Genomic DNA, 15,494 nt, shown 5'->3' on the forward strand with positions numbered 1-15,494 from the left:
AAACAGCAAATCCTCACATTGGAGAAAGTGGAGTCAGAAAATGTCAAACAATCATTTTTCAAAAAATATCAAATCAACACTGTCACATGACTTTAACAAATCTTAATCTCCATTACGGTCATTTTGTATTGTGGGCCTACGGCAATGGCAAAAACTCAAGTAAAAAAAAAAGTACACAGTTGATCAGTTAAAAATGTTCTCTGGGTAAACGTTACTGCAGTACATGAAGAAAGCCAGACCAACAACACATTCCTTCTCTGTAGATGGCACTTGGCACCCAGAGCATACGACAAATAATTCATTATGAACAGCCTTCCTCAACGTAGCCTCACTAGATTTATCCAGAAAAGGCTACAAAATCATACAATCAAACAAACAAACAAAAGTGATTTATGTTATGAGTTTGGAGGGTGCAACAAGCAATCCACCTCTTCAAGAAATGAGTGAATGAATCACGAAGGCTGTCGTATCAGAGATGCAGGAAAAAAATTAACTCTGCTGCAGTCGACAAAGACACAGCAAAATCAGAAAGAGGGCCTACCAGTGTTTACTTTATTTCACAACTTCCTTGCTCATTCATTTGAGCATTAACATTTTTAGCAGAATCAGAGCTTTGCAGTCACAAATTTGTCACCCGCCGCAGAAAGGTCTCACTCACAGAAGGCAGAAGATGCTACGTGAGCACACAGCTGGAGGATCCACCATGTTTTTTGTTTGTTTATTTTTTACCTTCGCCAACACTGCTAACCTTAGCCATAACCCATAATGACATCATCCTTAAAGGGAAAAGGGAGGGAAATTTCCCTTAATTTTGCTTCATTGTTATGCAATATTATTATTTTATTTTATTTTTTACAAGCTGCGAGGCCTGGAGTTGACCCCTTGCACCTTCTGACACCCAGTCAGGGTCATTTGAGTGCAGTGTCACCCTTGGGGAGCTCTGACCTCCTCTTCTCTGCTGCAGCTGCTGGTTTGACTCGTTTTCCTTTTGTTCCATTTATCACACAGTTTATCAGGATTTTTTCACGTGCCTTTAGTTTTTACTCCGACAGATGGACTTCCACTCTGAGTAATAGTTTTTAAAAAAAAACTGCTTTGGCACTTTTTGACCCGCCCGTCCAAACCTGTGATATTTTCTACTAATCTTCCCTGAACCCGCCCAGCACGTGGGGTCAACTTGCATATTACTACTTTATATGTAGTTTAGCCTACAACGTTTGTCATACATCACTTTTATGTATGCAGGGCCACTTTGAGGTGGCCTGTGGGCCTCTAATTCAATCGACCATTTTATGGGACATTTTGAAAGTAATGGAACGTTTTTACTGTCTGCTCAGGCAGCAGAGCTGTCACCAAGTCGGCGTGCGTGCACTAGCAGTCGTGTGTTTCTGTGTACACAGCAATGCAGTCGCTGGTGTGCTGTGGTTGCAGGGCATAAAGGTGGAGTGTGTGTGCATGTGTGCGTGTGATGGGGAGTAATTGAGATGAATTGGTTTTAATGGGACTTTATGGGATGTTTGGAGTTATTTCTGTCTGAGGTCTCCTATGGCGTCCCAGTTCCTCTGGAGGATGGCTTGGTCCTCTGCCCAGCACCAGGCCTGTTCTACCCTTTCTGCTCCGCACTGCTCTTTCATCCTTGCGCTCTCTCACCCTCTCGCTCTCTTTCTCTCTCTTTCTGTCACTGGTTCTCACTTTCCTTCTCTCTGTCGTGCGAGAGAGAGAGGGAGCGAGTGATTGTATGGCACTGAGTAAGTGAGTGTTTGTGTTTCCTCCCACCCTGCTTTCCTCGAAGCACTGTGATTTTACTGGGCCTCCGGTTCGCCGAGCACTCACCCCTCTCCGCTAATCGCAGAGTGCCACTTTAAAGGCCCCAGCAAGGAGTCGAGGCTCGTCCCGGCTCTCATTTGTCACGGAGATCACATGGTGGCGCATGAGTTAGGACCCTGTGGTGGCCGCGCAATTACAGGGTCGGCGGAAAAGGAGCGGATCCAGCGGCGAGGATGACTCCTCGGTGGCGGCGCACAACTTAAACTTCCTCCTCCTGTTGTGTTTTGATGGACCGTCCTGGAGGAAGAGGAGGCGTACTGCATTGGAAGGCGCGGCGTCACTCACGGTCTAGCCTGTGTGTGCACCCTTACAGTACAAGCAAAGCAGATATTGTTTTTGTCATCACCGCTATTTTTAATTTTTTCCCCGGCCAATTTAGTGGCGTAAAAATACAGATCCAACAAATAAGTGTTGGCAACTTCTCCTGGAAAGAGTCTCATGTGTTCTAAAAACTTTGAAAAGCACATTACGGGATTCTGCCCCAGTCAAACCGCAGCCCAGTTTAGCCCCAATTATGGACTGTTTTTATCCACTTCTCATCCCCATAGTCTGTACACTTTACAAAGAATTAGTGCTTTATATATTAGTTTCAGTTTTTTTTTTTGTGCCCTATATGTATGTCTTCTTTTTTGCTAAGATGACACTTCAATGCCAAAATACCAAAAGAGCATCAGCAGCAGGGAGCAACCTGTGAAAGTAACTCGCTGTCACCATCAGAAAATGTAAATCAATCAATCCCTAGTGCACCATGTATGAAAAGCATTGTGTGTCTGCTCACATACACGTGCATATGTGGCTGTGTGGTCTGTGTGCACATCTGCACGTGTGTGTGTGTGTGTGTGCGAGAGTACATATGCCATGGGAGAGTGACAGCTCTGACTTGAGCCTCCGAGGTTATGCCAGGTCATTGGCCGCTGGCCTCTGAGTCGTGAGAGCGCATAGTGGGAAACTCTGGGACCTGGAGAATAGGCTTCAGAGCAGAAGTTCAAAATGTACGGTTTTAGGGAGGGATGGAGGAGCAAAGAGAAGAATGATTGATTATGATATGAACCACATTGTGGCACTATGATTGAACAAGACAGAAGGAGCCTAATGGTGAAAGAGACCAATTTAAAGTAGGTGAGGATGGAGTGAGTGCAGGAGGACTAGCTTCATGTTGCTCATTACGTTTGGGTGTGTATGGGAATGGCAGTAAACATGACATTTCCTCTGCAGCAAGCGGAACAACTCTGGCATCTAATGACAGCCCTGCAGCACAATGAGTAGTAAAGCTGCAGCCACCAGAGCTGTCGCCCAGCCAAACTACCACCAGCAGCCACCAACCAGGAGCTATCGTTTTGACATGGAGCCAGGGCCGAGAGGAGGATGTCTCGCGCTTACAGAAGTGTACACAGAATCTTAACTTGCCTCAAATATTCCACCAACTAGGAAAAGGGTACAATCTGGGGTTTTTGCGACACAAAGTCAGATGCTGAGTGAAGCAATTACAAGTTCATCGACAAGTGTCCACCCACCAGTGAAAAGAAACTGGTGTCATTGAGGTGATGCCACAGTGTGCTAGCTGGCACTTAAATCAGGCAAGGCTCCCGGTGTCTATCTTTGTTTGGTCGTGTAATTATTGTCTGGGAAAAATGTTGGAGTAAATGACAAGTTGACTAATTTATAGCCTGACTTGCTTTGGATTTTGTTGGCTTTTCTCAGAAGCTAGACAGTGAACTGATGCTTGACTCGGTCCAAGCGTATTGTGCAATACAGCAGATTAATCATAGTGCAAATTCAAATCAATTGACTCTCCAACATAATTAGAACATTGTAACACAAATCAGTTTGCACAAAATCGCAACTAACACCACTTTCTCATTTTCCAATTCCTCCAATTCATCACACATTACAGTTAAAAAAAAATCACACCCTTTTGCACTGTCACTATCTACCTTTTTAATATCGGTGCATAGTTTTCTATTTTCTCTTAACAACCCTTTTACTCACTGCTCCAATTTCAGTGAGGGAAGACTTAATTCACAGACACAAGTCACTCTGTGATTAAGTCATCAGCCAAAGAGTTTCTCCCTACCAGCACGTCTTCCTGAGGCTGTACGGGAAGAATTATGACGTCTTTAATTCTTCTGTTCTACCTGAAGACATATTTATCTCCTTGGATGCATCTAACTGATCATCGCTGTCCAGTGTACTTATGTTGGCGCCATCGGTGAGTAACTTCTTAGCCCCTGTTCTGAGTCCCAATTTTACTGACATGAAAGGTTGCTGTGGGCAAAAGGATGACTGAATGACTTTTCAGAGAAGGTTAAAACCTAACAATGAAAGGGAACGGTTCCTTCTACTTAAAACCCGCCCGGCAACCTGAAGCAACTGGGTTAAAGACTGCAGTCACAGTAGCTGCATGAAGCGTATTCACCCACATTACCCCTACCCATGACAACAAGCTTTGCCGACCATGTTGGGGTCCATGCACAGCATTATTTTGCTGTGTTTTATGCCGCTCTTCTTAAGAAATGACCATCATATCCTGAAGGAGACACAATTTCAGTTCAAAACGTGTGCCTTGTGATTATTGTACTGTGCCTTATTGTTGGATGTGGGACTATTGATTCAGAATATGGGTTTATCAGCTCAACAAGACAAACTTGTACTTCAACTTGTCCAGCTTCTCAAATAATGCATCTACTTTGGCTTCACTCAGCGTATGATCGTTAGGACTGTTCTCATGCGTTTCTGTTGATGCATCGGGTTGTGGTTACGTTTCCATTGACACACTCTCGTCAATAATCTCCTTTAGCTTTTTCGCCGAGCGAAAATCAATGTCTTACACTTGCGCAACGGGAACTGTGGATGGAAACTTGGGAGGAAGCCATGAACATGGCAACTCCGTCGGGCGATGTCTGCCTTTACTCAGTGATTCATTTCATGGTAAAATAAAACACTGGCTACATGGGAACAGCACTCGGCACGGCCAGCTAAACAGTCACTGCTGGTCCTGAATGAGCGCTGGAAGCGGCTTCATCAAAACACTCTCTCCTGGAGCCGGAGTTGTGTGCGACTACGGAGAATAGTATGAACCCAGACACGGGGCGCTTGATGTCCCGATGTTTGTGGTATTTCCACAACAAGTATACCGCAGAAATAATCGTTAATGTGCCATGGTCGATAGCAGAAAGGAAAACAGTTTTAAAGGAACGTGACCGGGCTATGTGCTGGTAACTAGGGGTAACGGGGCTCAAGCCGCGCCGCCTTTCCACCACAACTGGTTGCGAAAAGCGAGTTAACCACATAAAGTGTCGAGCGAGTAAAATCATTAAGCGTTGCGAATATCCATTGCCTCCACTGGCAGCAGGCGATCCGCGTCTAACTGCTCATCTTGAATCAAAAAAGGATTGATTTCAACCGCTGAAATCTTTTTTGGTAACGCAGAAGTACATGAGGTTGCAGGGCTCTCGCAGACAGCAGACACGCTAGGTCAACTTCTTCTGATATTTAATGAGTGAACCCCAAGATGGTGCGATTAAGACGCTGACGTCACGTGAATACGCTCTATAGAAGTTAGTTTCTTATCAGAGATACAGGAAGTACTCTGTGTGAGTGCATATTTTCTTTGTTTCTTTTGTGTAATTGAACCTCGAGCAGTAAGGGATTCAACCTAAGGCCAGCCACGAGTGGGTTGCAATATGACGAATGCAAAAACCTATATCGATGTCTTTGACATTTGTTGTATTAAGTGAAGTGTCTCGACCCTGGGTGGATCGCCATGAAATTCGGCACAGATATCCATGGCGTCCAGAGGATGAATACTACGGATTTAGGTGAACCCCGAACTGTCCACATTAGATAAAATGTTCCAGAATATCTTAAATTAGTATGTGAAGGACATACATGTACAGACTCCTTGCTTTAAAGTTCACGTGTCATATCATGCTCTACTTACGAGTGCACTGGTGCCAGCAAGTGCCAGAGACTGTCACTTTTGTTTTAACTGCAGGGTTTTGGGTCAAGTCAGTTAACTGGTTCACAAGCTTTCCCCAGGCCCTAAAGAGTCTGAAATTCTACCCCACAGTATTGTAAAAACAGTGGCGTGCTTCTTTTGTTTCAAAAGCATCTAAAGAATGCAATCCTGACGCAGTAAGTAGTATGATGGGTCCCCCCCCCCCCCTCAGGAAGATAACCCACAGGGATATCAGGGTGATGCTGGAGTCACAGTGTACGTTGGAAGTCACGTTGACAGTCTTTGCGTGATGTGCATCTGTATGATGAGGACTGAGTTCAGCATCAGGACAGGGTAGAGGATTGGGCAGCACCGCACCTGTATGAGTCATGGCACTAAGGTAAACCTAACAGCAACATGTCATATCAAGACATCGACTTACTCTCAACTCCTCGCTTGATTCGTCCTCACTCCTTGCTGATTGCCAACTGTTGTTATTGTCTTCGAGTGTTGTTATTAACATTCGCATTCCTGAAGATAGTGTCATATAATCAGTGATTTCTTTTTCTTTCTTTCTTTTTTCGCACACTGAACTCTTTCACCTCAACTGGTCAAACCTTGCTAAACATGAAGTCTCTGCAAACTGAGACGAGCTTTTCTGCAATACTGTTTCATGGAAATACCTTTAAGGATCATTGGATTACAGCTTCTAACTCCCACCAAGAAGAGGCATGTTGGCGTTGCACCAAGTATAAGTTTCTGAGAGTGACAGTGCTGACTCAATTTAGCCCCCCATACTAGTGTGTGTGAGGTGGTACAGTTTTCTGCAAGTATTTAGTGCCTCACAGCCAAATCCGGGGACCTCAGCAATGTAAACATTTTCCGGTTCAGCATCAACATGAAGCCCCAGAATGCACTTGTGTATGACACTATATGGTTCTGTTTGCAAGGAAAAATGTACAGTGTTATATTGCCATGTGATGCCTGTTGTCAGTGGGTTATCTACTTACCATTGCTGTTTGGCTTTGTTTGTGGCTTGAGTGTATGGAGAGCTCTTTGCTATGTACCCCCTCCGTGTTCACATGAAGAGAGTATGATTTAGTCAGTGCTCATATTTTAGTAGAAAACTAACGCATATTAAACATATACCACGTATTTCACTAACACATATTAGTCTCTTCACACATATCTTCAATCCTGTTCTCAAAATAATGTGGAAAACCACACTGCCATTGGTAATGATTCTAAATTGAGTTTACAAGGTGTTTACCCAAGTTATTGCTGGGAACAAATATAAATCCAACAACTGACCAGAGGAGAGGAAAGGTTTGCTGAAGTTGCATAGAACAGACATAGCTTTGGTCTGGACCAGTGGCAAGTGGATGAGATTATAGTATAGTATTGGTTTTATGCTGTGGTAGATAACGGGTGGAGCAGCAAGAGGCATCCTTCTGCTGTAATGTCAGGTTGCAGAAAACCCAAATGCAAATGCATGGGAGGCTGAGACCTCTAATGTCCATGATTGTCCCGTTGGCGCTGTGTGCCAGCCTAAATCAGCTCTCCAGCTCATACTCTTGTGTCGGATCCATTTTATACATGCACACACAGCGACACAGCCAGACATGCATGCAGCCTGAGGGAAGCAAGCCGATATAGCATACCACAGCAGGCAGTATGAGCCTTTCTTGCTGGGTTACATACACATTGCAGAGGCTGCAACTGGTCCCAGGTAGCTGTCCGACTATAAGAAAAAAAGCTTACTTGATTTGAGTGATAGTTGGAGACACTTATCCATCCACCTTAGCAGTGCAGCCGCCACTAACAATCTTGAGTCTGAACTTCGATGCGCATGAATTGCCCTATTTTATTTTTTGCAGATAATGTCATCCACATCATTTAGAGGTACTGCTGCTTTGAAGCAATGAAAAAGGAGAACGCTGAACCGTCTTTAATCATCTCTATGTGTCTTTGTTTTTCAGTCAGTGGTGAAAACCGGACGCTTGCTCATCAGCCATGAAGCGCCAATAACTGGAGGCTTTGCTGCTGAAATTAGCTCTTCAGTACAGGTAAGTGTGTGCCATCTGTGTCTCAGAACACACTGGTGTTTCACAAGGGTTTATTAGGATCTGTAGCTCCCGGGGGTAGGTGGGTTTCTTCAAAGCTATCGGTCTTAATAGGTTGCAATGGTTTAGGCAATAAAAATCCCACTTTGTAATAAAGCTAGTAGAGCCTTTCACTGAGCGCCCCAAAGCTGTGGCTTTAAAACGCTGGGGTGCGTCTCCCTGTCAAGGGCCGGAGGAGAGTCGAAGGGAGGCACAGATGTAGAGCTGTGAGTCAAAGATTCTCAGTTGAAAGCGAGAGGTGAATGGCAGTATTACAACAATAGAGTAATCATACTCCTTCTCAGAGTTGTAACTCAGTCAAATCTGCCATCAACAATGAGGCAGTGAAAACTGAGCAAAAAAGCTAATGATCCAAAAGATGACGGTATTCTAGAGGAGTATGACTTGTCTATTTAGCTGCACAGAGGATCTTTTGTGAGTTTATACTACTCATGTGAGATTGTTGATACAGTGGGTCTAACTATCCTTATAAGGTTTACGAAATATTGCTTCTAGCTGGCAGTACAACGGGCCTGGTCACTGTAAGCAGCAAATGCCAGACACGGCTGATGACAAATTCTGTGGCTAAATGTGATGCATGACCAAATGAAAAGTCTTCCACTTCCCCTCATCTTAATTATATCTGTTTTTGCTTGGTGACATACTTGTCTTCAGTATGTGTTTTTTTTTTTTTTCCACCCTGTACATCTCTCCATCGCTCCCCTTTTTATACCCGCCCCCTCACAAGTCACCGGACTAATTGTATGCACGACACAATTACCTGAAGGTCTTTGTTCATGTTCATGTACTCTGAGTTGAAGCAGTAAAATCCATCGACCCGCTCAGATGTTGCTCTCTCCCCGGTCAGTGAGCTCTTAATAAATGGTCAATGACTCATCCCCCTCATTTCCATGTTTCCATGTTTTCGCATTGTGTACGGGTGATGTAAGGTGGTGGTGTGTGCACTGGTTCCCTCGATCTGCAGTTTTAACATGGCCTCAAGGGATGTGGCTATACTCTCTGCAAAAAAAAAATCTGCGACTGGTTTATAGTTGTGTTTTTAAAAGAATGCAGCTTAACCTACAGACCTCAGTAACACAATTAAACCCTACATTACATGACAGATATCACTTCTTTAAAGATGAAGGGATACGCGTTTTTTTGGCTTTCTCACAAATACAGGGTGTGACGGCCCACAATAGCCTGTAATTACCGATAAGCTATCCCTCTTAAGTGATGTGTTTAGTGCCATTAACGCTTTATAAATGCTTTACGGCAGTCACTTACCAGCACATGGGACTACAGCATTTCTTATTAATAACTCAACTGTGTTCATTTTTAGTCAATATCCGGCGTAACATAATGCCAATACTATCCAGATTAACATGCTAGATAATCTCAGAGCCTCGTTCTCCCCTTAATTTGACAGTTCTATCCAAAAGCCGTCTCGTATGTATCTGGCATGAGTGAGTGCCTCAAGCAGAAGTACAGCCTGTAAAATATGTCCAAGAATATCAGGCGGTCGTGAGGAAAAGAAGCTTCGGATCCAATGACTTATAAATTGATGATTGTGATAAATTCAGCAAATACAATACTTGATCAAGGCCCTCTGGGTCTCGGCCGAAACCACAGTCTGTCATAACAGCTGACTAAGAGCAAAGAGAGGCCGTGACCAGCTCTGCGCCATGTTGAATATGCCACATATACTAGGCTTAAGGCCACCATTCGTCAGTCTTGATAATTTTACACCTGAAACATTTTCCTGACTTGCACTTGCCTTGACTCTGTGTTCAGGTGCAGGATTATTTTCAGCCGTTGCCAAAAACAAAGTTCCAGTCATCAAAAATTAATTAGTTCCACTTCCGGTGTCCACCGCTGACCAACAGCCTGCAAGAACTAACTCTTAAAGCTACAGTAACACAATTCTAACACATGCAGACTACTTTAAAAAATCCATTATACAGTAATACAAAACATATAGGGACCTTCTTATGCAAACAATGACATATCTTTCATATTAATATCCCTTATTAATTATCATAACCCTCATATGTAATGTACGCATTAAACATTTCTTTATTATACATGTGCAAGTCCAATTTTTACAACCCAAACTATTACAATTCTACAGAACCCAACAAGCCATAGCTGGGCACAGCTGCTGATGTTAAGCATCATTTTGTTTTTCCCTCGCCATGAAACTGGGGCAGCGTTGGAATCTATTGTTACCACGGTCAAACTAAGCTGACAGCAGCCACCACAATGTGCATAAGGACCAAGAGCTGGACTATATGAGTGTGTGTACACACACCGATGCTTCGTCAGTAAGAGAAACAGATCTCTGAAGTCTGTCCATTAAAACGGCAGTGCGACAAACATCCCTCAAACTTGCAGCCATTACTTATACTGTACTTTTGCTGGTGTTGTCTAATGAGAGATGAGTACAAAACTCTAACTTCAATGAATTGTTTCATTTATTGAAAGAACATAAACATACCACAGTGTAAGTGCTATCAGACAGTGATAAGCAGCCAAAACCTGTCCGTAAAGCCGTAAGCTAATGAGTGTGCTGCTCACTTTTCATTTTATAGGTCAACTTGGATGCAGTCTTTTCAGACTGAGTCTGACTGCCGAGCCCCTAAATGAGTCAGAAAGTGTGTTGCATTACCACGACAACCGGCCGAGTTTTCATGTCAACAGCTGTGGCAAAACTGCGTGATGAAACACACAACAATTAAACAATGAAATGCTAAATCTTGCAGCACTCTTGGCATGCCGTAAAAGTTTGTAACGCAGCCTTCTCCTTTGTGGGTGCAGCGTGAGGTTCTGGCTTGGCAGGCTAACTTAATGTCTGGACACCATGCGGCACAAATGTCATGCATGAATGCGATTACTTTGTGGCATAATACAAAATGGCAGTTTTAATTTTAATAGTGTTAGTAGCTTGTAAAAATATAGCTTTGAGCAGGAAGAGTCTGAGACTAATTCAGCAGTGTGGTTGTTAAAGGCTCTAACTTGTACCACCCCTCCTTGTTTACTCGTACGGCCTCCCAGGCTCCAAATCGGGGGCTAAAAAGAGAAACTTGTTGTCAGTAAACCTGTATAGTCTAGGCACTGTTGTGTAAGAGCGCTTCAGTCTATTAATTTGTGCGAGAGTGGCTTTATCTAATAGCTAACCACCTCAGGCCCTTCCCTTCGAGATCCATTTATGGTTGTTTCTTTTTTTTCAATGAAGAACAGAGGGGAGTTTAGTTGGGCTTGGCAAGTTTCCTTTGTCGAGCTTTGGCTTCAGCCCGAGTGATACAATAATGTGTCATTGGCTGGCCCTGTCCTGAGCGTTTGGCAGATGTCCTGACAGAGAACGGATGAGATGTGGTGAAAGACAATGCTTTCATGGACCTAAGGGATGCACAGACAGAAATGGTGAATCACCCTCCTTCTCTGAACTCTTAACTACGAAAGACCTGACTCTAGCGTATTCAGGATCCAAAAAGGACACCATTTCGCTGGTTGTTTGGATTTAGAAAACATTGGTTGTCAAAGGAATAATTAACTGCTGTGTAATTGCAACCATAGGGTATTGCAAGAAGGTTTTAGCTGCTTTGAACAGTCATTTTTAAAAGTTCAAATGACACAGTGAGGGTACAATACAGTATACTGAAGATGGTAGTTGTGTAGCTAAGGTAAAACTACAGTGTATTCATATTTTACATTGCATTTAATCATATAGCGTTGTCACTCTGGGATCTCTGAGAATCCTCCGAAGCCCTTGAATTGGCTGGATCTAAATCCACTGATGGCGCTTTCCGTCATTTGTACGAGTCCAACATCCAACCCAGCACGCCCCGCTGAGTTGTGGTACTTTTCTGGGACGTGGTTTAATGACTACGGTCTCCACTCAGGCCCAGTTTTTGTTTGCTGAAGATGAAGGCTGCCATGAATGCCTTCACAGAGAATAAAGATTTTATATAATGGAGCTTAAAAATGTTGGGGTGAGTGGGAGGGAAAGTGTTTTTTTTTTTTCTTTCTCTCTCTTCGGTGTCTATCAGAAAAGTCCACCATAACCTACATAATCTAGAATAATACACACGGGTCAGTTAATCAGTTAAACATGAAAAGGCCCATAACAAGCAAAACATAGGCATGTGTTGATCTAGATCTGAAAAGACAAACCCTTGAAGTATGTAATGTTGTGTGGACCTGTCATTTATTCAAAAAAAGACGACATCCAGATCCAGATTTGCTCCAGGCCCCGTCTATTCAAGCACATTCCTGTTCAACCTAAACATTCTAAAGTCTTTTTGTTTCCACAATGAAATCGCCCAGAAATCACCTGTTGTTCCCTTTTGTTGGCAAACGCCCAGTTAGGGCATGCATTAACGATGTGTTCAAATGATCTTTACAACAAGACGGGACTGTTTTAGTGAGCTCATGTGAAAGGAATCCGTCCTTTTAGTTAATTTAATATCCTCTTCTGAAGATCATCACCTAAAGAAACATATGACATGATGCTGCCCGCTGGAGGCTATGTAAGCTGAAACACAGAACATGTTTGAAAAACGTGAGGCTCATTGAAGGGTGATGATATATCTCAAAGGAAATTTTCTTGACACATAACCTCTAACCTTTTTCAAAACTTTGAATAAACAACTGACTTTGACTGCAGTTCATAGACCCCAAGGCCATGTTCTGTTGTCAGGACATGAAAGCAATTAGAGAATATTGAAAAACTCAAACATTAGGCTTACATTTTAGTGGTACAGTGTCTCTTGTCGGTGCCTGTTGGAGAGAGTCACTTTTAGGTTGGTCTGAAGTCCATAAGGAAGGAGGAAATCATCAATGAACAGGAAAGGCCCAGTTGAGAGAGAACTTTATGTTATATCCCTTCAGAATTTCATGATATTAAACCCGGTTTTTGATACTTTTATGGTTGGCATGTTTTCAGCAATATCCATTCAATGTTTTTGCATTTATTAATCTCCTCAAGTGTCTTTCATTCCCACGCTAGATTTTAATGACCCTCATAAGAAACGGTGCTTCTATGTAATGTAATTTTATTGCCTCACTTTTAATATATTTGATTGCATTTTAGTGAGATTTTTTTTTTTAACCTGTGAAATAGTTAAAAGACGGAGCATTGGAAAATAGAATCGAGAACAGGAGAGCGGTGAATATGGCATGGCTGCGTTACTGTGTTAATGTACCGTAAATTCTCTAGAAAAAGCCAGTATTCAAATGATAGCCAACCCAAATGTATAAAAGCTGGTTGCTAAAGAAGAAGAATAAACATAGTGGGGGATGAAATAACGTGTAGACTTTTTAATGGTCCGGTTCTAAGACCACAGCGAGTAAGGAAAGCACACACAAGGGATTCACGTATAAGTAGGATTATTATTTAACAAAATACGTTTTAGTTTTAAAATAAGTGATTCTAGCAGGATAACATACCGCAGAGTGAACCAAGGTAATATATAAATGTATAGATACATACAGCAAATCAAAAGTCCAACATAGCACATGGGGAGATGTACTAGCTTGCCATTCCAATGCACGCAATAAGTGACGAGTATTGTTTGATCATCACCTCATTAAGAGAAGTTTTGAAAAATGTAGACTTAAAACTAGTCTCAGTTGAAGCCGGGCTGGTTTGGGTGCCAGTGATATTGGCGCTTTCTCGCCCATCTTACTGCAGCCCCAGATCTGTGGGTGTTTCTGACAAACTCACATTTGTTGCGTGACAAGAGACACAAAAATGGCACGGCAACTCTCAAGCCCCCGCTGCAATGGTATTTTAAAAAAGCGCTTTGGCACTCTCAGGTTGACATATTTTTATTCTGACATTTAAGTATGATACATATAATGATGTACTTCCCAAAAGATAAACACTGATTTGAATGAAATCTGAGTTGTGTGGCCATTTTCTGTCCAGCTGTGGTGGCAGGCAGTCTGACTCCTGTACTTTTCTCCTACTTCATAGTGAATGTATTTAGAGGAGATTACAGATGTGATCCAGACAAAGGAACACACTCCCTGGTGCTGTCTGACTTGTTGTCGTTAGACGGGCACATTTGAGGTTGTCATCTCAATTGAGAAGGATCACTTTCGTCAACTAACTGCAACAACGTACCTTGTTTTAATTTGGGCTAGTGGAAGAAGTTTCCATCAAAGAAGTTCACCATTTCAAAATTACTCGGTCCAAAAACTCATTCACTGCATGTCAAAACAGGGATATTGAATTTGCAATATGACAAGAGAACGGGGCCTTTTTTTCTTAAGTGGCTTATTCATTTAACATTCTATCCATTATTTAAACCGCTTATCCTCTTTAGGGTCGCGGGCGATGGAGCCGATCCCAGCTGTCAATGGGTGAAGGCAGGGTTCACCCTGAACAAGTCGCCAGTCCATCGCAGGGCAGACATAGAGACAGACAACCCTTCACCCCTACGGGCAATTTAGAGTCCAATTAACCTAAGCTGCATGTCTTTGGACTGCGGGAGGAAGCCGGAGAACCCATGATGACACGGTAGAACATGCAAACTCCACACAGAAGGACCTGCCAGACCAGTATCAGAACTCCGCCCAGACCGGGATCCGAACCCTAGTCCCTTTTGCTGTGAGGCGTCAGTGCTCGCCACTACACCACCGTGCGGCCCCACCGTGCGGCCCCTGTCTGACTTGTTGTTAGACAGGCGTCTGTACTTTTTGTTTATTGTTATTGAGCTAATATTAGCATGCTTTCACACAAACTGTGATGGTGAGCATTGTAAAAATGTTGTTGCATTCAGCTCAAATGTGTCTGGAAAAGCCTCCAGGAAGAGTGCAGAGATTTCTAAGCAAATTTGACAAAATGGTGAAACCGTTGGAATTACAACACCGGGGTTTGTCATGTGATGCCCCAAAAAAGGTTTTTCTCCCACAGACTGAAAATGGGGATAGAAATGTTTCTCATTCACACAGTGAGGACTTGGAGGTGGGGCTTAAGAAATTGCTTGTGCGTTCGCTCTGCGGGCCCATGGATGTGGAAAATTCAGGTAATTTTATCTGAATGTTGTGCTTTGTTTTTCTTTGTGCGCCACTGAGCAACTTTCATAATAAAGAAAAGGCCCCCACATGTATTCATTGTTCTTTCTACATCCATTCTTAAGCACAGCCTCATGGAACCGCTAGCATTCCTGTTTCATTAATTAATTGCTTCCTGAATCCAATACGTGATCCATGTGGATCTTGTCTTCCTACTTGGCAATCCTTTGAATTCAGTGATACAACCCAAGACCTGTCCTCCGATAAGGAAAGTTCTCACTGTACCATGTCAACTCCGCAGGCACACAGAGCAGCAGTCTCTCGCTTTCTCTTTTTTCCTCTTGATTTGTTGTATTTTTACCGACTGGAAACGTAGCAAAGCACAAAAAGCTCATTGTCAAGTTTGACATCTCCCTGGATTCTGGCAGGTGTTACACAAGACATGAAAGAACAGTGTGAAACATGCATGTCCTGCGCTGCCAAATCCCAAACAACCTCCATGGCAGCTTTCTTGTGGGTTTGTAATGTGGGATTACATGATCGGTTATGTGACGCTGTCAGTGTCGCAACAAACTAGTCAAAATTCACCCAGCGTCTGTCAGAATCAG

General features: G+C 43.1%; 1 protein-coding gene across 2 annotated transcripts in view; it reads left to right on the forward strand.

Moving 5' to 3' along the window:
- bckdhb (branched chain keto acid dehydrogenase E1 subunit beta) overlaps positions 1–15,494 on the forward strand; it is a 46,940-nt gene that overhangs the window by 26,683 nt on the left and 4,763 nt on the right. For both annotated transcript variants that reach the window (XM_068569879.1, XM_068569880.1), the window contains one exon: positions 7,744–7,830. In XM_068569879.1, the coding sequence (XP_068425980.1) occupies positions 7,744–7,830 (87 nt within the window). The remainder of the gene's footprint in view (positions 1–7,743; positions 7,831–15,494) is intronic.

This window comes from Clinocottus analis, unplaced genomic scaffold, assembly GCF_023055335.1.
Source record: "Clinocottus analis isolate CAN_PGR_092001 unplaced genomic scaffold, fCliAna1.0.p SCAF_9, whole genome shotgun sequence".
Lineage (NCBI taxonomy): Eukaryota > Metazoa > Chordata > Actinopteri > Perciformes > Cottidae > Clinocottus > Clinocottus analis.